A 22,421-nucleotide genomic window follows, 5' to 3' on the forward strand; every position below is an offset into this window, starting at 1 on the left:
CCATCCCACTTCTGGTGTCCCCAACCTGATTTTGGTGTCCCCACCCTGCTCCTGGTGTCCCCATCCCTGTCCCCACTGTCCCCACCATCCCCATTCCCACTCCTGACTCCCAGAGAGGAACTGCCAGACACTGGAGGAGGGAACGGGGATTTATTGCCTGTAGCACTGTGGGCTTAGATGGCGGTCGCTGCCGCCCGGTTCCCAGTAACCATCTCCTGTGGAAAAGCCACCTGGGGGGAATTCAGGCGAGGCGGTCAAGCCCACGCCCCGCACACGCCACGGCTGAGCTCAGCAAGGAGAGGCTGAAGGGCCTTGGCAGGATTAATTCCGGCAAAGGTTCATTCCAGCGCGCCGAAGGGAGATCGGGAACAAAGGTCGGGCCACGAGCTGTGCACAGGCCTGAACAGAGGTCAGGAACCAAGGGTTTGAGGGCACGGGGACAGGGCAAAGGGCAGGGCAAAGGGCAGAGACCTTTGGGGACAACGGGACGGTCACCAGGGGCACCATGGCCAGGGAAAGGAGAAACCGCGGGAATTGGGAGCACAGGGGAGACCAGCCTGGGGCAGGTCACACCGTGTCACAGGGCACTGCGAGGAGAAGACTTCTCTTCCAGACTCTGCGGTGTATTCCTCCAAGGCGAGGCCCGGGATTTTCCCCTGAGGGGTTCCAGGTATTCCGCAATTGCCCAAGCAGGATTTATTGCCCAAAGCAGGATAATTTCACACCAGAAATAAAGCATTGGGAACAATCGTCATTCTTGACTTTAAAACATTGGAAAATGGGAAATTGATCCGTTAGCAAGAGTTGTGGGGTGGGTGGGAGCAGCGGGATGAGCTCTGTCGGCAGCTCTGAGTTTTCCTTGGAAGAGGGAGGGGCTGGATCCAGCTCTGTGGATCGCTCAGGCGGTGATTCCTGCCGGGATGAGAGAGGGTCACGGTGTCACCCTGTCCCTGTCCCCATCGCAAAGGATGGACCTGGCTGGAGCCCATGGAGAGCGGGAGTTGCTTCAGAATCCCACCTGATCCCACCCCAATCCTGCCTCAATCCCTCTCTGGAATTCTAATCTGATCCCACACCATCCATCCTGCTCCAATCCCGCTCCATCCTTCCCAGCTAATCCCACACTGGAATCCTGCCTTGATCCAGAATCCCACCTGATCCTGCCCCATCCCTCCTGCCCCACTCCTGCTCCATTCCATCCCACCTGATTCTTGTCTGGAATCCAGCCCTGATCCTGCTCCATCCATTCCACCTGATCCCACTCCAGAATCCAGCCCTGATCCCACTCTTCAATTCCATCTGATCCTGCTGTGATCCAGAATCCCTCCCTGATCCCATTCCATCCATCCTGCCCCAGTCTCCCTCAGGAATCCCACCCTGATCCCCTTCCATACCTGCAGTCGAGCTGTTGGTTCCCACATGTTTTCCTGCAGAAAGAGAAGATCCATCAGATTCCAGCACAGATCACACACCAGCATTAACCCCAGGATCCATCCTGGAATCCACACAGAGGGGATCCAGAGCTGGATCCGCCACTGGAACTCACCGGCTGCCATGCTGTATCCATTCCTGTCCCTCTTCCCTGTGAAAAAACAGTGGGATCAGCGTCAGTGGCACAGGATTCCTGGAATGGTGCCGGGTGGAGCCGTGACCCTTCCTGACCCCCATCCTGTGTGTTACCAGATTGGCGCTTCCAGATGAGTAATCCGATGAGGACAATGAAGATGAGGATGAGGATGAGGATGAGGATGAGGATGAGGATGAGGATGAGGATGAGGATGAGGATGAGGATGAGGATGAGGATGGCAGTGGTGATGGACACAGCAACAACCATGGTGAGATTTCCGCCCAATGTCAGCTCTGGGAAATGCAGGATGGTAAGGAGGGGAAGGGGAATCCCCATCTGGGAATTCCAAATCCCCAATTCCCACATTCCCAGCCTCACCCCAAGCGAAGATCCCAGGCTCCGGCATTCCAGGATGCTCCACCCTGCACCGGTACTGCTCCCACTCCTTCGGCAGCGCCTGGATCCTGGCCCAGGTGCGGAAGGTGCCGTTGCTGTTGGGAACGATCCCGACCCGCTCCATCTCCTGATCCCACATTTCATCCCCCTTCATGCAGTTGACTGCAATGGTGTTGGGGTAGAATCCGTACGCGTGGCAGGACAAGATCAGCGTCACATGTTCCTCTTTGCTGGACACATGGACATCAGGGGGCTCTGGAATGGGATAACCGTGAGATGCATCCATGGAATTCCATGGGAATGGGATGGGGGTGAGATCTGCCCATGGAATTCTGACATGAATTACCGTGTTCTCCAATCCTCCATTCCCAAATCCCAAATTCCCACCCACCTTTGTGCTCCAGCTCATTCTGCCCGTATCCGACGTATTTCTGGAGCCATTCTGGGCATTTGTGCTTCAGGTAATTTGTCCAACCCTCAGCCTCGGTCCTGTCCTATTCCCAGCGCCTCCTGGTGACCTCAGCACCGCTGTCAGCTGGCACGAATCTCCTGAATCCCAGATCGAAGGAGATGAAATCCTGCGCGCTGTAGCCATCCTTGAAGGATCCACGGACACTCCCGTCGGACAGGAGGTCACAGCCATAAAGCACTGTGTGAAGACCTGGGGGGATTGTACCCATAGGGATCCATGAAATTGTGTCCCACCCCCACAGAGCCCCATTCCAGCCCTATGGAGCTCCAGAGCCTGATGGAGACCCACAGAGCCTCATCCCAGCTACTTCGACCCCATGGATCTACATCCCACCCCAATGGATCCCATCCCAACCCCACAGATCCCCCCACTCAGCCCCGCTCTGGTTGTACTGGTCCCGCAGTGTCTCCAGGCTCCTGGCAGCCACGGGCTGGTTCCCCTCCCTGGTCTGGGTCTGGCTATCCCAATATCCCGGCTCAGCTCCGTCCTTCATCCACTGTGTCAGCGGCTCCATCCGGCCCCGCTCGCTGTCGTAGCGCACGGAGGGGATCCCATCCACAAACCCCATTGCCATGAACTGGGGGACCCCCGGGCTGGGCTCTGACACTGCCACATCCAGGTAATGCAGGGAGTGGAGAAGTGGGGGGACACAGAGGTTTGGGGGGTGGTGGGGGAGAGGTCATGGATCAATCAAAGGGGAAACTGGGAGAGCTGGGAAGGGGTTTGGGGATCCCAGGGCCAAGAAAAGGGTTTTCAGGGGTGGGAGAGCTGGGATGGACAGGAAAGGGCGTGCAGGGGGGTCCCGGTGTCCAGGAATGGGGGCTCAGGGGGTTCCAGAGTCATGGAATGGGGGGAGTAGAAGGACTGGGAGAGGTGGGATGAGGGTTCCAGGGGATCCCCAGTCCAGGGAAAGGCGTCCAGGGGTGCCTCCTCCCTCCCGTCCCCGGCCCCACCGCCTGCCTCAGTTTCCCCGTCTGACAAGCGGGCGCAGTGCCGAGGAGTCCTGGGGAGAGACAGTGCAGCTGCCAGAGGCTCCAGCCAGGAAATCCCTGGACGCGGAACAAGGGGACCCTTGAGCCTCCGGCAACTGGGTCGCCCCGGCGTCTCCTCCTGAGACAGGGGCGCTGCAGCCCCCAGTTTCCCGGAGATTCCCCCAAACCGGGATCCACCCCTGCTCGGGGAGGGCAAACCGCCTCCGGAGCCCGCCCCTGCGCTGGGCATCCTCGGGGAGGGTGACCCGGGTGTCGCCGCTGCTGGGTGACCTGGATGTCACCAGCAGGGCCCCGTCAGGGTGGGGTCCCGTGCCCCGCCGCGAGGGTGATGCCGGGCGAAGTCCCCGGGCCGTGACGAGCACCGAAACGGCCCGCACTTGTCAGCGCCTCGGACGTGCCGCCGGTGCCAGGTAATCCAAGCCTCGATTTATTTGCCCTACCCAGGTGGGAGAGGGTTTACCTGGGTGTGTTCCGACCCCCGACCCGCCGCTCCCCTCCCGCACGGGACGGGGGGACCCTGCCTCCCCGCGCCCCCAGGGCCCCGGGTGTTCCCACGGGATGCAGATTCCCTGACCGCTCACGAGCCCCTCTCGCTGCGTCCCCTCGGCCGCTGCTTCTGCCCATTTCACGGCTGGGCAGGGGGAGGCTCGGCACCCACCTGTGCCAGGGGCTGGGTGGGTGGGGGGTCCCAGGTGGGTGCTGCCCCGTGGGACCCCCCAGAACGGCTTCTGCGGTGGGGGCTGCTCCCTCCAACCCTCCTCCTGTACTTGGCAGCCTCCCCATCCTTCCAGTGCTCCCGACACGGCAGCGCCTCGCGGCATCGGGAGACCCAGAAGGAGGAAAAGCAGGAGGGAGGGGCGAAAGTATTTAACAGTACAAAAAAAAAAAAAATCCCCCCCCTTTTTCTTTACCTGCCGGCACGAACTTCATTGTGAACCGCGTCCCGGGAGCGACTTAATAGGGATTGGTGTTGGCAGAGGAAGTTTTCAGAAATTCATATTCGTACTGGGGGACTTCTCGGGGTTTATATACCGGTCCTGCAGCCTGTGTTGTAAGAGGGGAGGAGAGGGGCTGGGGGAGAATCAGCCGCTATCGTACTTCTATTGAAACTGGAAATGAGGAAGTCGAGGCTTTGGAAATCATGAATGATTCTTAGAAATAAACTTCTGAAAAAAAGTTGATGTCAGAGGAATTTAGTGTCGTCTTTTGTTTCAGGCTCGCGGGTGGGTGGGCTGGGAACGATGAATTGAAACTCCCCAAGGGAGATGCGCGGTCGCATGGGGGGTTCGGGGGTGTTGAGGCACGGTGGCGAACGCGCGGTGCTGACACTCAGGAGCCGCAAGCACTTTCACCCCCCCGTTTCCCCTCCCCGGGCCGGGGCTTCCCCGCTGGCTGCCAGAGCAGGCAATAAAACGAAGGAGGTAAAAAAAGGTCTGGTTTCAGGTTTTTTGGGAGTCTTGGAAAGATGGAAGGTGCGGGGCAGTGGTGGTGAGGTACCGCACTCTTTGGTCACGGTGGGATGGCCGCGGTGGCAGCGGTGTCCCCCAGCCCGCCGCAGGCTCATCTCTTTGGGCAAAAGTATTATCAGTAAAGGGTGGGTTTTCTGCAGGAAAAAGAACAAACCCACCCAGAGGGAGAGGCCCAGGGTTAACCCTTCCGTCGGCGGGGCTGCCCCCTGCCCGGAGCAGGCAGAGGGTGCTGGAGCAGACAGGAGGGCTCCGAGCCACCGTCTCGTGGGGATCCCATGGGATCAGGACACTGCGAGGCTGTTTGCTGCCCGATTTGGGTGAAAAACAGGTTAAATGGAGATTTTTTTTTCCTTCTCTGCATTTTTTTCTCACCGGAGCCAAACTGGAACTTTAATTAGGTTTAGCAAGTTTGTGTCCCGGCAGGTGAACCAGCGGTGACAGCCCAGGAATGATGACACAAGAGCCACCACAACCCTGGGTGTCCTCCCTTGGCGGGGAGGACACGGAGAAGGGGGACACGAAGACCCTCCCTGTGCTGATGGAGTTGGGCCATAGCTGCTGCGTGCCTCAGTTTCCCCACGCAAGGACCAGCCTGGTTTGCCGGTGGCATCGATGACCCAGTCCAGTTTAGCCCAGTCCGGTCTTAGTGGGACATCAGCGATGAACTGGGGACTGTGGAGGGTGGGGACCATGAGCTCTATCTCCCGCCCTGCAGCCTCATCCCAAATCTTTTTGGGATATGGGGAGCAGCACATCACATATTGATGGACATCTGATGGCCTGACGCACTTAATTAACTGAGGAATTTATCACACTTGATTATTACCATAGGAAACGTCCTGGGGGGTTGTGTGCAGGGGTTGACATGGATTTTACCTTTTCCTGGATTTCTCAGGAACTACTCAGTCCAGGCTGGAGCTGAGCTGGGGCCCCCTGAGGGGTGTGGGACCCCTGGTCATGGTGGAATCATCAAGGTGGCACCGATGGAGACATCGGTGCCTCCACCGGTGTCCCCACCAGCTCAGCCCTTCGGGCAAAAGCGCTAGGATTAAAGGATGGGTTTTCTCTAGGAAAAAAGACAAACCCGTGGGGAGATGCTGAGCCACTGCTGGCGGGAATGCTCTGGTGGGAAAACCCGAATTCCTGGTCCAGATAGGCTGGATAGGGAGATGGCAGAATGGGAGATGCCAGGGTGGGAGGTACCAGGATGGGAGATGATGCCCAGGAATATTCCCTTTTCCAATCCCTTTGGAAACAGGAATATCCCCGCACGGATCCTGTGCCGATGCCCCCTGGAGACGGGCAGCAGGAAGAGGGATGCAGGAGCCTGAGGAGAGGGTGACAGGGGCTGGGGGTCCCAGTGTGCCCCAAGGAGGGAGCAGGAAATGGGCAAGGGGGGAGCCAGCCTTTCCGGTCAGAAAAGATTGAGGGTCCTGGGGGGTCTGGGGGTGCCAGGAGGGGCTGGGGCAGGTTGGTCAGGGGACAGTTGTTCCCGCTGTCCCCACTGTCCTCACTGTCCCCTCCATCCCCACCACCGACCTGCCCAGGGTGTTCCAAGGGCACCGCTGCCATGCTGCTGCTCCGTGCCCCTCCGAGAGGTCCCCTCTGAGCATCCCTGCCCATAACTGTCCTCAGCTCCATTGCAGACACCCCACCCCATCCCTGTCCCCTTCCCTGTCCCCATGACGCCTCACTGCCGCATCCCTGTCCCCGTGCTGTTCCCTCTTCCCTGTCCCTATGCTGCCCCCTCCTCATCCCTGTTCCATGCCCTCCCATCCCTGCCCCATCCCTGTTCCCATCCCTGTCCCCGTGCTTCCCCCTGCTGCCCCAGCCAGAACTGGCCTCTCTCCATCCCATAATTGCCCCCACCGCCCCATCCCAACTCAGAACTGATCCATCCCCATCCCTGCTCCGGAGCTGCCCCCTGCCCCTTCCCCACCCCAGACCTCTCCTCTCCCAGCCAGCAACTGTTCCCTCCTGCCCTTCCCCATCCCATCATTGCCCCCGCACCCCAGCCCCTCCCAGAACTGCCCCAGCCCCTCCCAGAACTGCCCCAGCCCCTCTCAGAACTGCCCCAGCTCCCCCCATTACTGCCCCACCCCATAATTCCCCCCCACACCCCCCTTATCCCCCTCTGGCTCCCCTCCAGGTCCCCATCCCGTGGTGTCCCCGTGCAGGGGGGACACACAGATTCCAGGGTCACCAAAAGCCCCGGGTGTCCCCAGGTGTGGGGCTGGGGCTGTGGTGGGATTGGGGGTGTCCGGGGGCCGTCCCGGGGGGCTGAGCAAGGGCTGAGCGGGGCAGGTGCTCCTGTCCCAGAGAAACCCAGAGCCCAGTAACGGAGGGCACCAAATTCCCCTTTGACTCACGGTGGGGCCCTGCTGGGGCTGCTTCACCCCACCCCTGTGCCCCACCGGTGCCACCCCAGCAGTGCCACCCCAGCAGTGCCATCTCACAGGTGTCACCCACAGGCTTTTCCCACGAGTGGCCTTGGGGACACCAGAGAAGTCACCACCCCTTCAGTGACACTCATCTGGTGTCACCCTGTGTTTGGGGACCCCCAGCCCTTTCCACGGTGCCAGGGGGGTCACATACCTGCACCCTCCCCTCTGAAGCCCTCTCCAGAGCTGGGTGGGCAGCTTGGCGGTGGCACAGTCACGGTCACTGTCACGGGCACCCACAGCACGCCAAGCCGGCCCAGGCTGCTTCATGGTGACATTGTCCCAGCACGTGTGTCCCCAGAGGGCCGTGGTGGCCGTCCTGGTGGCGATGCTCCTGGGACTGACTCAGGGCCGGCGGCAGAGCCGGGCAGTGCAGTGGCACCGCACATGGCACCCATGGGGAACGAGTGACTCCATGGGGACACATGACCAGGTCTTAGGATTTTTGACTCAGAGGGACTGGTGGCAGTGAGTGGCTCGGTCCCCATGGTGGCCCTGGCCAGACTGCAGGACGCTGCGCTCAGTGTGGCGGTGGCGCTGGGCCAGACAGGGCTGTGACATGTGGCCGGAGGTGCCGTGCGGCCCGTGCCACACCATGGCGTGGCACATTCCTGGCAGTGCCAGGCCCTGTCATGGCACACCACAGCCTGTCATGTCACATGCCCTGTGCCACACTGTGTCGTGTGCCACATCCTGTGCCACATCCCACCATGTGCCACATTCTGTGCCATGGCATGGGCCACATCCCAGCATGTGCCATGCCATGTGTCACACCATGTTGTCCCACATGCCCCACTCCATGTCACACCCCATGTGCCTTGGCAAGGACATCAGGCACAACCTGGCCAGCAGAATACCTGCCCACAGGCACCGGGACAGACACAGGGACAAAGGGACCCAGGGACACGACGTCTCAGTGGCCCATTGGCCAAGGCCAGCACTTTATTCCCTTCTGCCATTGTACAAAAAAAAAGAAATGCCACATGGGTGGGGGTACTGCCCTTCTATGTGTACCAAAAATATCAATATACATAAATAAATCCTTGCAATGTCCATACTTTAGCACCATACAAAAAATGTAAGAAAAAATAGATATTTACATATTAGAAATGTCCTTAAATACTTCTGCAAGCTGCAGTAGTTAAATTAACTCTAATAATCAAGAAACACACAAATATTAATGTATAAATTAGGGGGGAGGCAGTGAGGGCTGACACCCACTGTCGCAGTGCAGCGGTCAGAGCTAAGTCCCTGCTGGGCATGGTCAGGGCTGTGGTGGCCCCTGTCCCTTCCGTGTCCCCTCCTGGCCTGAGAGGCTCAGGGAGGACACGGAGGGGACAGGGATGCTGAGAGTGTGGAACACCCAGTGTGCCAGAGTGAGCCTGGGGACACTGAGAGCACAGGGACACCGAGCACAGGGGGCACTGAGCATACAGGGATGAGGACGGGGATGTGCAAAGGGACACTGAGCTCGGGGACACTAAGCACGGAGACTGTGCAGGGACACTGACTGTGCAGGGACACAGGATTCCACTCGCAGCTGCTCCCTGGGAGCAGAGCCGGCGCAGGGCAGGCAGGGTGTGACAACACCGGTGACAGCAGCGCTCTCCATGGGCCCGGTGGCAGGCGCTGGGTGAGCAGCTCTTAGGCTGTGTCACCTGACCCATTGAATCACTCGAAAATCCGGGAGGGCTCGGGGACAGGGAACAGCACCCGGGGGACACCCGGCTCCACTGGGGCCACCTGGATCCACGGAGAAGTGGGGCAGGATGTGGGAGAGCCAACCAGGGCAGTCCTGAGGCCGAGTGGTGGCACGGGGACAGCAGGGTCCCCACGAGGAGCCGAAGAGGCGGGAGATGCCGTTAGTGCCTCTGAGCCCTCGCTCCGGCGAGGTGAGAGGGGCTCCGTGGGGCATCCCGGCCATCGGCTGCATCTCCATCCTGGGAATGCGGTTGGGATCCTGTCACATGGGATGGCCATGATGGAGACGATGGAGATGATGGACATGCAGACGGGAGTTCCGGTGCCGGCGGGGCTGCCCTAGGGGCGTGCAGACAGCCGTGAGCCCGGGTGCGATCTCCGGCTCGTCCGGCGGCCCCCGGCGCCCAGCTCGGCGCTGCGCTCGGCCATGAAGCGGGCGAAGCTCCAGAGGTTCTCGCACCCCTGCAACTTCTGCCGGAAGATGCCGCGGGGCTGGCGAGGGGCCGGCGGCCGGGGCGGGGGCTGGGGGCCGGGAAGAGCCCCGCCACGTTGTTGAGGAGCTCTCGCACCTTCTCCAGTGCCAAGGAAAGAGAGACGACAAGGTGGGGAGACCTGGGAATAGGAGGCTCAGGGATCCTTGATGCAGAGGAAAGGGGGGCCTGGGGGCTGGGAAAAGCAGGAATGGGGGTCCACGGCCTCTTAGGGTCAATGAAAAGGGATTGGGGAAGGAAGGATGGATGGGGAGTGCAGAGGGGGATTGGTGGAGGAAAAGGGAGTGCAGAGGGGTCCCAGTGCCCAGGCATGGAAATTCAGGAGGGTACCAGGGCCCAGAACCCCTCACGGGATCCTCCACGAGCCCCAGGGACCATCCCGGACCCCCTGGGTCCCCCCATACACAGGGTGAAGAACTCGAGAGGAGGAAGTCAATTTCCCGAAGTGTCACCAGCAGATGACACGTGGTCAGGTGGGCGCTGGCCTCCCACAGCAGCTCAGCCTTGGCCACCATGGTCACCAAGGCCTTTGGGACATCAGGGGACACCTCCTCTGTCCCCTCCAGGGCAGCCTTGATGTACCAGAGCTGGTGCAGCAGCTTCCAGGGGAACACAATGGCTTTGTCACACGCATCTAAGAAGCGCTCCAGCAGCTCCCAGGCCTCCTCCATCCGCTCTTCCCTCTTGGTGGCCACCCCCGCCTGCCTGGTGGCCACCACGGCCTCTTCCCTGGCCAGGCCAGTGGTCGTGGCCTCATTGGTGTCCTCAGTGATGGCCTCGGCGATGGCCTTGTCTTCCATGGTGTTGAGGAGCCTCCTGGACTCCCAGGACAGCTGGGCCCACCTGTCCTCGAACACGAACATCAACTCCCACCAGGCTCTGGCCGCAGCTCTCACATTGTCCCGGGTGGCCCCCGGGGTGGCCTTGAGGGCGGCCAGGGCCTGGCCCAGGGGGGTGACACCACACTGGTGCAGGGAGGTGACATTGCCGTGGTCCAGGGTGTCCCGGAGGCGCCAGGTGAATCTCCTCAGGTCTGCGTGCAGGGACTCTGGGTACAGGAGTGGCCACACGCGCCTGCGTGGTGCAGTCACGGTGGCCGCCAGCTTGCCCAGGGTGGCCACGGGGGCTACCAGCAGCTCCAGCACCTGGGGAGGGGACAGGGGAGGTGGCGGGGACCTCGTGGCACTTCTGGCCTCCTGGGGTGGCCCCTGTGCCCCTCCCGGGGTGGCCCCTGTGCCCCTCCCGGGGTCCCCTTTGTCCCCTCCCTGGAGGGTTCAGCTGTCCTGTCTGTCACTTTGCCACCCCCTCGTCCACTCTGCCACCCTCCTTCCACCACCTGCTCTTCCTGTCCCCTCCTGACACGCTCGGTCCCCTCCACCCCTCTGTCACCTCCTCCCTTCCTCCCAGGCCCTCCTGTCCCCTTTGCGGCCCCCTGTCCCCTACTGCCACCCCGCGCAAGAATTGTTGCACCTCCCGGGGCTCCATGGCTGCTGGGGACACTCTGGGGACACTCCGGGGGGCGAACAGGACCCAGTGACAGTCGCAGACACGCGAGGTTGTGGCATGGCCGGGAGCAAACAGGAAGAAGAAACAGGAAGAAGTGACGTCACCACCCCAGTGTCACCATGGCAATGTCACCAGCCCAGTGCCACCACCCCCGTGTCACCAGCCCAGTGTCCCCACCCCCACTGTCACCATCCCAGTGAACCATCCCAGTATCCCCAGTGCCACCCATGGCATCAGCCCAGTGTCCCCGGTCCCCTCCCAGTGTCCCCATCCTGGGGCAGGGGAAGGTCTGAACTGGTCTGAACTGATCTGAACTGGTTCATACGGGTCAGAGCAGGTAGAAGTCTCTACTGGTCTGTATATATACATACTGGTCTGAACTGGTCTGAACCGGTTTGTACTGCTCTATACTGCTCCACATTTGGTCCATACTGGTCCATACTGGTCCATACTGGTTTTTACCCCCACACGGCCGCACACAGCACCATCAGCCCCACGGCCAGCCTGTGCTCAGCCCGCAGCCAGCGCTGGCACCGCCGTGCCCGTCGCTCCTCACGCTCCAGCTCCGCTGCTGCCACCTCGGCCACGGCCCCGAGCAGCCACAGCCGCTCCGGGTCCTCATCCCCTGGGCCACTGCCGGGCCACCACGGCCTCCTGGGCCACCTCCAGCCCCCTCAGGGCCGCCCGGGCCTGGCCCAGCTCGGCCTCAGCCCGGGCCAGCACCACGGGGTCACTGCCCGGTGTCCCCAAGGCCTTGGCCAGGGCCACCAGAGCCACCAGAGCCCCACGCCACACGGCCACTGCCGGGGCCACCTCAGACGGGAGGGCGGGGGGGACACCTGGGGACAGGAAAGGGGGTTCAGGAGGTGAGGGAAGGTTTGGGGGGTCCCAGGTGGGGTTTGGGGGATTCCAGGGGGAGTTTGGAGGGTCCTGAGGGGACTTTGGGAGTCCCAGGTGGGGTTTGGGGGGGTCTCAGGCAAAGTTTTAGAGGGGGTGGGGGGTCCCAGATGAAGTTTTGGGGATCCTGAGGGGCCTTTGGGAGGCCCTGGGAGGGTTTCAGGGGGACCCTGGAAGGGTTTCGGGGGATCCCAGGTGAGGTTTGGGCATCCCAGGTGAGGTTTGGGCGTCCCAGGTGAGCAGGGGACATTGAGGGGACATGGCACAGGGGGGGCAGAGTGGACACGAGGCGAGGAGGGGTGTCCCAGGTGAGGCTCCCGAGGGATTGGAGGGTTCCCAGGTGAGGTTTTGGGTTTCCCAGGTGAGAATTCCAAAAGATTTGGGCTATCCCAGCTGCCCAGGTGAGGATTTGGGGTTTCCCAGGTGTCCTAGGTGAGGTCCCAGGGAGGTTTTGGGGCTCTCAGGTACACAGGTGAGATTTTGGGGAGTCCCACCTGAATCCTGCCGGGAATTTGGGGGCTCCCACCCCCCCTTTTCTCCTTCCCCGCCCCTCTGAACTCCATAGACACTGGAACTTTCCACTTCCCTTTTCCCTCCTGGCCACAGAAATGGCCCTGAGGGTTCCAAACTTCACCAAAACCCCCCAATCCCCCCCCCAAAATCCCCCAAGCTCCACAAATACCCCAGACCCTCCGGTGCCTGCTGGGGGTAACCTCGGGGGGATCCTCCCCCAAGGGGTAGAATTCACCCTGCCATGGCCACAGTGACCCTTTTGGAGCCGGCTTCAACCCCTCGGGGCCCAGATTGATCCTCCAGGACTCCATTTCCCATGCGCCTTTCCCCTCACACAGCCCGGGGGCGGGGCCTGAGAGCGCGGGGTGGGTGTGGGCCGTGTGCAGAGCCCGCCCCTGGCTCGCTGCCATTGGCGGATTGTGGCCTCACTCCAGAATCTCACGCGCTGATTGGGCTGAGCGGGGCCAAGCCCGGCCCCGGGGCCGCCCCCCGGGCTGCCGTTGACCGGCAGAGGCGCCATTGGCGGAGCGTGTGTGCGGGCCCGGGAGCGGCGGCATTGGCCGGAGCCCGGTGAGGCGGCGGCGGAGCTCGGAGGCGGCCCCAGCGCGGGTGGGAGCCGCGCTCGGTTCTGCCGGGGCTCGGGGCCGGCTGCGGGCGGAGGGGGCGGCAGGGGGCTCGGGCGGGTTCCTTGTGCCGTGTCGGCGCCGTGTTCCCCGTGGCCTGAGGGCGCTGCGGGAGCGGCTGCCCGCGGTCTCCTTCCCGCCGCTGCCTCGGCAGGAGCCGGTGCCGGAGCAGCGCTGCCTCGTCCCGCTTCCTGCGGGTAGGACGGAGGTGGCCGCCCTGTCCCCGGGGCTGTGCGGGAAAATTCCCGTGGCCAGAGCTTTGTGTCCCCAGAGGAGACCGAGGAGTCGTGTAAAAGTGACTTTATTCCTGAACAAAGGGAGAGGCCGTGCGGCGTTTGCCGTGGGGTCTCTCCAGTTGTTGTCGTACTCGGCCTCCTTTTTATCCTGATTTTCCCTTCTGCATCTCCCTGTCCCTTTGCCCAGTGGCGAAGGTCCTTGGAAAGTTCCGACTTCCCGATCCGCCTCCTGCATGTCCTCGTTAATATGCCCCCCCTTTTGTATAACATCCGATATTCATGGCTCTGTTCCGTCTTTTTTCTTCTTTTTGATGTTCAGGAATTTCGCAGGACCTTGGCTGAGCAGCAGTCCATGTCAATGAGTAACGTTTTCTGAAACTGATGGTTTTTCGCATTCCTTCCTTTCTCCAAGTCCCTGTCCGTATGTCCAAGCATATTCACTGATTCACTCTGTTTTTCCTTGCTGGGTTCACTTTGGTTTTGGGATTATTGTCAGTGCCCTCATTCCCTGTCCTTTTGTAGCCGTGTGTGGATCAGGAGGCCTGGCTGCCACCTCCATCCCCTTGCTCAGCTGCTGAATGAGCTGCCCTCAGCGAGGTGTGTGCACGGTCCAAAGATGAGAGTTGCTGGAGCACAACAGAGGAGAAAGAGCCTTCGTTTAACCCATGGTGTGCCAGGGAACCACGAAACCGTGTCCCATTCCCATCCTTTCCACGTTTGGACCGGCACATGAGCTGCTTTTATCTTGAGTCATTTAATTTTCCACCCTGTCCTCCTCCTTCTGCTAATGGATAATCTGATCCCATCCCACGGTGAAATGTTGCATTCTTTGTTTGAGTGGATTGGTGGGCCAGACTGAGGAGCTGGATCTGTCTGGTTGGTTATTATTTCGAGGCCAGGTTGTAATCTAATTCTGCCATTGAAATGATCAGTGGGTTCTCTGGCTCTTGATCTGAATTGGTTCGGGTTCCCTGGGGCTGGTCCATGTTGTTGCAGGATTTGTTCTGATGGCCGTTCATCTTTTCCCATTTTTGGGTGCTCCCTCCAGCCAGGGCTGCATCAATTGATCTCTTTTTTCTAATTAAATCATCACACACTTGGATTCCCAAGTGATTTCTCTGAACTTGTGGTAGCACAAACACCCCAGTGGTCTAATGCTCCCTGTGTGACACAGACAGTGAGAGCACATGTTGGAGTGGGGAGAGGGATGATTCCCCCCCACTTATTTTAGTGAAGTTTTCACAACATTCTCCATTTGCTGTTTCCCTTTGCAGCTGAAGCAATTTGTGTTGCAGAGTCAGATCTCCTCCCTGTGGGCTCTGCCTTTGGCTGTGCCAATTCCATCTGTGCCAGCAGGCAGAGCTTGGGGTGAGGGACAGAGGGAATGAGCCCAATTCCTCCCCCGGGCAAGTAGAGCCTGGTGCATTGTCCACACTTTTCCCCAGCAGTGTTAATTTGCATTTCTAAAGCTCCTCTCCTGGCTGCCTGGAAGGAAGCTTCTCTTCCAGAGCAGCCTTTGGATGACTCACATGTGGCCCCCCCACAGTATGGTGGGGTTTTTTGGTTTTTTGGGTGTTTTTTGTTGTTGTTGGGGTTTTTTTTGTTGTTGTTGTTTTTTGCGATATTTTATTAACGGTTTCTGCGTCAAAGGGTCACCTTTAAAGCTTTTCTAGTTTTGCATAATGCAACCTAAAGGTGAACATTGAAAAACCCCTACCAAAATTTTTCCATCATTAAGTCACACACAGACATACACAAAAACATTGCAAAGCTATCGAGTTTTTTCTACTTCTTTTGCTAGGAGTAAAAATTGATTCTCACACCCCTGGCCCATTCCTAACTGACAATATAAAAGTATGGTTATTATGGAAGATTTTTCCAATAATGTAATCTTCTCACTGAAACTGTGGGAAATACAAAAATTCTCCAGCAATATCTTCAGGGTTAGAGAGTCAAGGCATTACTTGATCATAGCCAAGGATGTGCAACAGAAATCATTTGATCCACACATAGCTCAGGTGTGCAGAGAAAATCATTCTCTCACATCTGAGTTTTATTAGATTTTTTCTAAACTTTATACAGTCTGAACCCATAGAAATCCATTGGTTTGATGTTCATTGCTCCTAAGTTGGGAAGTTCTCAGTATTTGGTTTCCTACTGAACCCGAATTTCTTTGCCTCTGATGTTAATTAGGTCGGCACTCCTGGATTTCCTTATCAGCCTTTTCCAGACCAGGTGTCTCCAGCTATTCCAGGGGCAGTGTCTGGGGTAGATGTTGGTTGCTGTTTGCTGATGGTTGTTGATGTTTTGCTGATGGTTGTTATCTTTGTGGGTGTTCATTGGTCTATTCACAATCTGTTGAGATGTTAAAATCATCTCTGTTTAGTGGTGTAACATCCCTTAAAAAACAATCTTTAAAATTCCTTTCCCCAGGGTAAAGGAAAACGAAGCGTGGATAGAGAAATAAAATAAAAAATAAACTTAACATTGGTATATTTTCGCACAATGTAATCCCTTCCAGCCCAGTGTGTGAGTGTGATTGAGAGCCAGAGTGGAATTCTCCCGTTGTCTTCCCCAGCCCTGTGGCGAGTGCAGGCACAGAAACCACTGAAGCTCCAGCAGTGGCAGCAAGGCTTGGCCCCCAGTGTGTGGAGATGCCCCAGGAGGTGCCCAGGCAGACGATTCCAGCAGAGGATCTGTGGGCAGGCACAGGGGCTTCCCCCGCTGCGGAGCCCTGGCTGCTGCTCCGGTGCCTTCAGTGCGGGGTCAGTCGTGGCCTGTTGAACATCCACAGACAATTCCAATTCCTTTTGGGAGTCTGGGAGAGCCATGGCTGGGGCATCATTCATTTTGTTTTTCATTTTCTTATGTTTTGTTCTCTTTCTCATGTTCATACCATAACATTGTGGCTGTCTGGGGTTAAAATGTCACACAATGTTCTGGACACAATAGAGAATCCTCAATCCAGGTCCTGCAATTCCCCATTAATCCTCAGAATTGTCCCAGCTCCTTTTTTAGTCCTGGGTAACATTACTTCTGAGATTCCCTGGACCCTCTCTGGGTCAGTTCAGCACAAACCTTCAGTCAAAATATGTCCCAAATATTTAAACTTTTTCTCCACCATTTGTGCTTTTTTTTTTTCAAACACTCAAAGATGCTTTTTATCCTGAAAATGGAGCCATTCCATAGAAGCTTCTTCTACCACTTCTTCCACGCCTACCATTTTCCTTTCTACCTCTTGTTCCCACTCAAAGGCCAAATCCTGTTCAGCATCCTGTGTCAGTGGGCATCCCCCAAAGCATCTTTGACATCAAGTCCTGAATGGCAGCAGTGTGAGGAGAGAACCTGGTTACAGATGGTGTAAGGATCTGAGACTGTGGGGTGCCTGGGTTTGATCATCTCATTTCTTCTTCTTAGGTCCTGCACCATTCTGTGGATTCCATCTGATTTCTTGATTGGCAGCATAGGAGGAGCATTATAGGGAGAGATGCCTGGCTCCAAAAGCCCTGCCTTGAACAGGGGCTGGATAACAGGCTGTACGCCCTTCCTTCCCTCCCTTGGAATAGGGGATTGCTTTTAGACACCACTTGTCCTGGTGTCTTCTGAGTAATTTGGAGAGCCTGGGTATGTAATTTTCCCTTTTTCCCTGGGGCTGCCCACACTTGTGGGTTCACTTCAGCACAGGCCTTGCCAGACATTTGACACAAAGGTACCACAGAATTGGCCTCTGTATCACCTTCTACAGCATTAATTTGCATTCCCAATTTATTCATCAGGTGCCTTCCCAGTAAATTACAATCACAATTACGAGCAAATAAAAATTCCTCCACTTCATACCCATCCCCCACATCTGCTGATAGTGGTTGAATAAAACACAGCTGCTCATCTTTCCCACTTGTCCCCTGAATAATCAAAGACATGTTTGGCATTTTCCCCCCTTAGGTCTAAGATCCAGAGTGGATGGAGAGGCCCCTGTGTGTATGAGGAAAGGCCTCGTGTGGATGCAGCCCCAGCCTGAATGTTGTCAAGGGCTGCAGTGTGGTGGGTCCCTGGTGGAATGGGAGCTCTGGCAGCCCCAGGAATCCATGTCCATGCAGGGCTGGACTTGCTCCTGCTGAGGGTGCTGCCGTGTGTGCCTGCAGTGTCCTTGTGGCCTGCAGATGGAACCCTGCTTCCTTGCCAGGGGCTGTTTGGGTGGGCTCTCCCCCGCTGAGGAGGGCAATGCCTGTGCCAGGTTCTTGTGGCCGAGCCCGTCCCCTCGGTGCTGGGGCCCCCTTGGGCGCTGGGGTTCATCCCTCAGGGGCTGTAGAAACTCTGCCATGGCCTTTGCCTCCAGCTTGGCCTTTTCCTCCTCCCTTCTTGCCTTCACCTGCTGTGCCTTTGTGCCCAAGTGCTCCAGGGGCTTCTTGTGCTGCTCCTGCAGCCCCCCTGAGTGCCTGTGGGTGCTCCTCCTCTGTGTAGTGGTTTGAAAGCAAAACAAATGTGAGGCTCCAAGTCAGAGATACAATTTAATAGGAAAAAAAGGAAAGAAAGTAAAATAAAATCGATGCAATAATACAAAAGACCACTGACAGAGTCAGAATACAACCTGAGCGGAGTGATGGAAGCAGTCCAGATGAGGTGGTCTTCCTGAAGCAGTGATTCTGTAGAAAGGTCTGGTAGCTCGGGTCCTCTGGGAATCCAGTGGGTAAGCGCCCCTCTGGTGTTCAGAGTCTCAGCTTATATCCAGGCTGGAATGCTTGGTTTCTCCCTCTGGGCGGAGCATCCCACAATGGGATGGTGAGTCATGTGATAAGGCCTGATGGGCCCATTAACAGGAGATAGCCCAGGAGGGGGTTATCTGTGGGCTGTGCAGCAAAGGTGCTGATGGCCCATTAACAGAAGATAAGCCAGAGTGGAGGAGGCAGGGAGCACTGCCTCACTTGGTTTCAACAGTTCATGAAGATGGTGATAGAATATACTTCAACCCAGGACAATTAGTTACAAAACGCATATGCTATAGCCTAAAAACTGTATTTATCACACTACTAAAAGAGACTATAATTATACAGCATAACTTTCTAACATAACACATGTAATATTCATTTTAATATTTGCAAAAGCCAATCATACAATATGCATTTGTAACACCCAGAGTGTCCCCAGAGTGTCCCCAAGGCGTTCTTGCCGTGTCCCCAGAAGTCATGGATGCCTGCGAGGTGCGACAATCCCAGCGCAGGGAGGTGAGAGGGGATGGGGGGGGAACACGCAGTGTTGGGAGATCCTGGGGGAGATTTTGGGGGGTCCCAGGTGGGGTTTTGGGGATCCCAGCTGGGGTTGTGTGGATTTGGGGGGAGGTCCCAGGTGGGCTTTGGGGGGTCCTGGGGGGATTTGGGGGCAAGGGGGACAGCGAGGAGGTGGCAGGAGGGGACAGCAGGTGGTGGCAGGGGCTGACAGGGGAGAGGGGACAGCTGAGCCCTCCAGGGAGGGGCTAGAGGGGACCCCAGGAGGCCGCAAGTGCCACAAGGTCCCTGCCACCTCCCGTATCCCCTCCCCAGATGTGGAAGGCCCAGGCGGACATGGTGGCTGCCCTGAGCGAGCTGGTGGACACTGTGACCGCACCATGCAGGGACGTGCGTCTGTTCCTGCCCCCAGAGTACCTGCAGGCAGCCCTGTGTAAATTCACCTGGACCCTCCGGGACACCCTGGAGCACAGTGCTTTCACCTCTGTGGCCCTGCCCGCCCTCACGGCCACACCGAGGCCCACCTGGGCCGATGTGAGAGCTGCGACCAGAGCCTGCCAGAAGGCAGCGTTGCTGCACTTGAAGAGCTCGATCTGGCTGATTAAGGAGGTCACTGAGGTCCTGAATACCTGGAAGCATGAGGCCATGATGGCCACCAGCCAGGTGGGGGCAACCACCAGGAGGGGACATTGGTTGGAGGAGGCCCTGAGGCTGCTGGTGCAGTTGGCAGTCGCGTGTGGCAGAACCATCATGTTCCCCTGGGAGCTGCTGTACCAGCTTGACTACATCAAGGCTGTCCTGAAGGGGACAGAGAAGGTGGCCCCCAAATTCCTCAAGGCCTTGGTGGTCACAATGGCCAAGGTTGAGCAGCTGTGTGAGGCCAGCGCCAGCCTGACCACGCATCACCTTCTGGGGACACTTGAGGACATCTACAACCTCCTCTCAAGGCCTGGCCCTGTTAGCCCTGGTGGCCCCAGTGGCCGCTCGGTGGCCAAGCGGCACCAAGCAGCCGTTGAGGACATTCAGAGGCTGTGCAAAAAGCAGCGCACAGCGCCATCGTGCGGTGAAACAAGTAATGGCAGCTCAATGACAGGAACACCTGAACAACCTGAGGATACCTGGGGAAAACCCGAGCCAGGTGCAGTTTGTGACACAGCCAACCATCTCCCAAGCTACCCCGACTTATTATCCCCAGGGACACGATGTGAACTGGCAACTTCTGAATTGATATGTTCTTTTAAAAACTCTTGCCATGGATGGATTGCCATAGGGGTTACTGGTATTCCAAAACATAGACAAGACTTTCTAATTATAGGCAAGCACAATAATAGAACTCTTCGACTTTCAGTTTTTCCAACTGTTGTTTCAGCAAATTGTAATGAAGAGCTGAGGATTTTAGCTCTTGCTCGCAAGGCTCCAGTTGTAATTCAACCAAAAACACCAATAGCTATTGCTATTGCATTGCCAATGAATACAAATAAGCTAGCTGGATACCAAGAAATACCTTGTGAGGGCTTTAGCCGGGTCCCTAATGACCGTTGGGTAAAACATATCACCAAGGAACAGCCGGAGCTGGAGTGCAGTCTGACACACATGGAGTCTGGGGAAACAGTCAAGATTACAGGCATGCTGGACACAGGGGCGGATGTCACTGCGATTTCTCATGATGATTGGCCGCCAGATTGGAATCTGGAGCCACACAAGAGTTTTCTCACAGGGTATGGAGGAGTCACACGTTCTCAGCAAAGTAAATCCGAGATTACTGTCACAGGTCCCGAAGGAAAGACAGCAGACATCCGGCCCTACGTGGTGTGGAATAACTCAACAGTATGGGGGAGAGACGTGATGTTCCAGTGGGGAACAAAGATGGAAGTGGATTCTTAATGGAAACCAGAGCAATGCCTGCCACACGTCATTAAGTTACCGTTATTCAGTTACCATGAAAAACCAATCATCCTGTTTGGATAGATCAATGGCCTCTTGAACAGAGAAAATATAGAATGCCCTCAAAAAATTAGTGAGCGAACAGCTACAGAAAGACTGCATCAAGCCCACAAATAGTCCCTGGAATTCCCAGTGTTTGTCATTCAGAAGACTTCTCTGATTCCTGGAGATTGCTTCATGACTTGAGGATGATCAACCAAGTGATAGAAGACGTGAGGCATTTACAACCTGGATTTCCTTCTCTTTCACTGATTCCAAGAGACTGGCCTCTTGTTGTCATCGACTTAAAAGTTTGTTTTTTCGCTGCATCCAGAGGATGCTGCTGGATTTGCCTTTTTGGTTCCAGCCATCAACAGAGGAGAACCATTGCAAAGGTATCACTGGACGGTTTTACTGTAAGGAGATGCAAAGGACCTGCAGCCGGCTCCGACCCCGCCGAACCCGAGAACAGCCCCACGCCCGTTCCCAGTGAACCCGTGAGGGGCCCCTTCAATCCTCCCGTAACTTACCTGGGCTCGTAGCGACCCCCCCGGTGCTGACAGCGGGCTGCCCACTCCGAACAGCAGCCCTCCTGAACGAAACGGGTTTGAACACCGCGGGAATTTCAACAACTTCCTGCAGCGCTACTGCGCATGTGCGGCACAGCCGCCCGCACAGAAAAATGGCGGCTCCCTGCAAAGACCTTCCGTACAACAAAATGGCCGCTCCCTGTGATTTTCCGCACAACAAGATGGCGGCGCCCCACACGGAGCATGCGCACTGCTGCCGGCGCCATTTTGTAACCACCGAGACTCAGCCTCCATCTACAGCGCCATCTCTGGCCGCCGTGCCCGCTGCAGGGTCGGGCGGCCCCGGAACACCGGCGGCGGAGGTGCCGCGGCTGCGGCCGGCCCCGGAGGTGCGCGGCCCCGGGGTGCCGCCGGCGGGGGTCCCTGTGACCCCCCAGAGCAGGAGTCACCAGCCATGGGGGCGGGTGGCCCCGGAGCGCGGCCAAAGAGGCTTTCAGCACCCCCACCATCGGCGTGAGCCTGCCGCGGGGAGCAGCCGTGTCGAGGTGCCGGCTTCTTTTCAGCCTCTGCCAGCGCCAGGATTGGAGCACGGCAGACGCAGTTTTGGTGTTCGGGCTCAGGATTTTATTCATTCTTATCTGCATTACAGCCTCACAAGCCATGAGGTTTGCACACTAACTAGCTAAGCACAGAACGGTGAGTCTCTGTCTATCCCTACCCGCTCTTTTCAAGGACAAATCATCCAATGAGAAAATGACACTCAAATTATTTCTAATTTTGACCCAATGACCCATCACCTGTGGTCCGCAACGCAGACTTTATTAACTAATCAAAGAAACCACCCAAAGCCAATGAAGAAGAAAGTGAAGAAGGTGTAAAAAGACAACTGATCTGCACCCCAAATCCTCCATCTTGCTCTCTACAAATCACTATATACTAAAACCCCAAACTCTTAATTTTTCCGCCCTGTGATGCCACACCTCCCTCCATTCAAACTCCACCCCGTGATCTCAGTGCTATCCCTCATTTTTGGAAGCCTGTTCCAACGCCTCAGGTCAAACGCAGTGCTTCCCTGGGGGTCAGTGCCCATCCATACAGAGTCCAAAATTCTCATCATCCAGAGTTCCAGCACACCCCAAAATGAGACAATCACAACCGCCTGACGTCACAACACCTACAAATCCCCCAGGCCCCACTTCTGCCCCCCCCAGTCTCACATCCCTCAGGTGCTACAGAGAGAGGGGGGAATGGGGGGCACCGGGAGGATGAAGGGCTCCTCACTGATCCACTGTCTACAGAAATAGAGCAAGGAACATCAGAGCCGTATCTCACACTGGTCACAGATATGACAGAGAGAGTGCAAGGACGAGCTGGCACGTCTTTATCTGCTTCCAAACCTTGCCTTTGTCAATGCTAATGAGGAATGTAAACGAATAATTAGA

General features: G+C 57.3%; 1 protein-coding gene and 1 pseudogene across 1 annotated transcript; both read right to left on the reverse strand.

Moving 5' to 3' along the window:
* Nucleotides 1-898: 898 nt before the first annotated feature.
* The window catches only part of LOC136303296 (class I histocompatibility antigen, F10 alpha chain-like), a 255,646-nt pseudogene continuing 234,123 nt past the window's right edge, over nt 899-22,421 (reverse strand).
* LOC136303322 (uncharacterized) lies at nt 8,249-11,134 on the reverse strand. Its single transcript, XM_066207026.1, has 2 exons — nt 11,000-11,134; nt 8,249-10,674 (listed from the first exon to the last, which is right to left on the reverse strand). The coding sequence occupies exons 1-2, from the start codon at nt 11,012-11,014 to the stop codon at nt 9,301-9,303; spliced, it is 1,389 nt and encodes a 462-aa protein (XP_066063123.1). The 5' UTR covers nt 11,015-11,134; the 3' UTR covers nt 8,249-9,300.

This window comes from Chamaea fasciata, unplaced genomic scaffold (genome assembly GCF_029207755.1).
Source record: "Chamaea fasciata isolate MVZ Bird 193981 ecotype frontalis unplaced genomic scaffold, bChaFas1.0.hap1 SCAF_32, whole genome shotgun sequence".
NCBI lineage: Eukaryota > Metazoa > Chordata > Aves > Passeriformes > Sylviidae > Chamaea > Chamaea fasciata.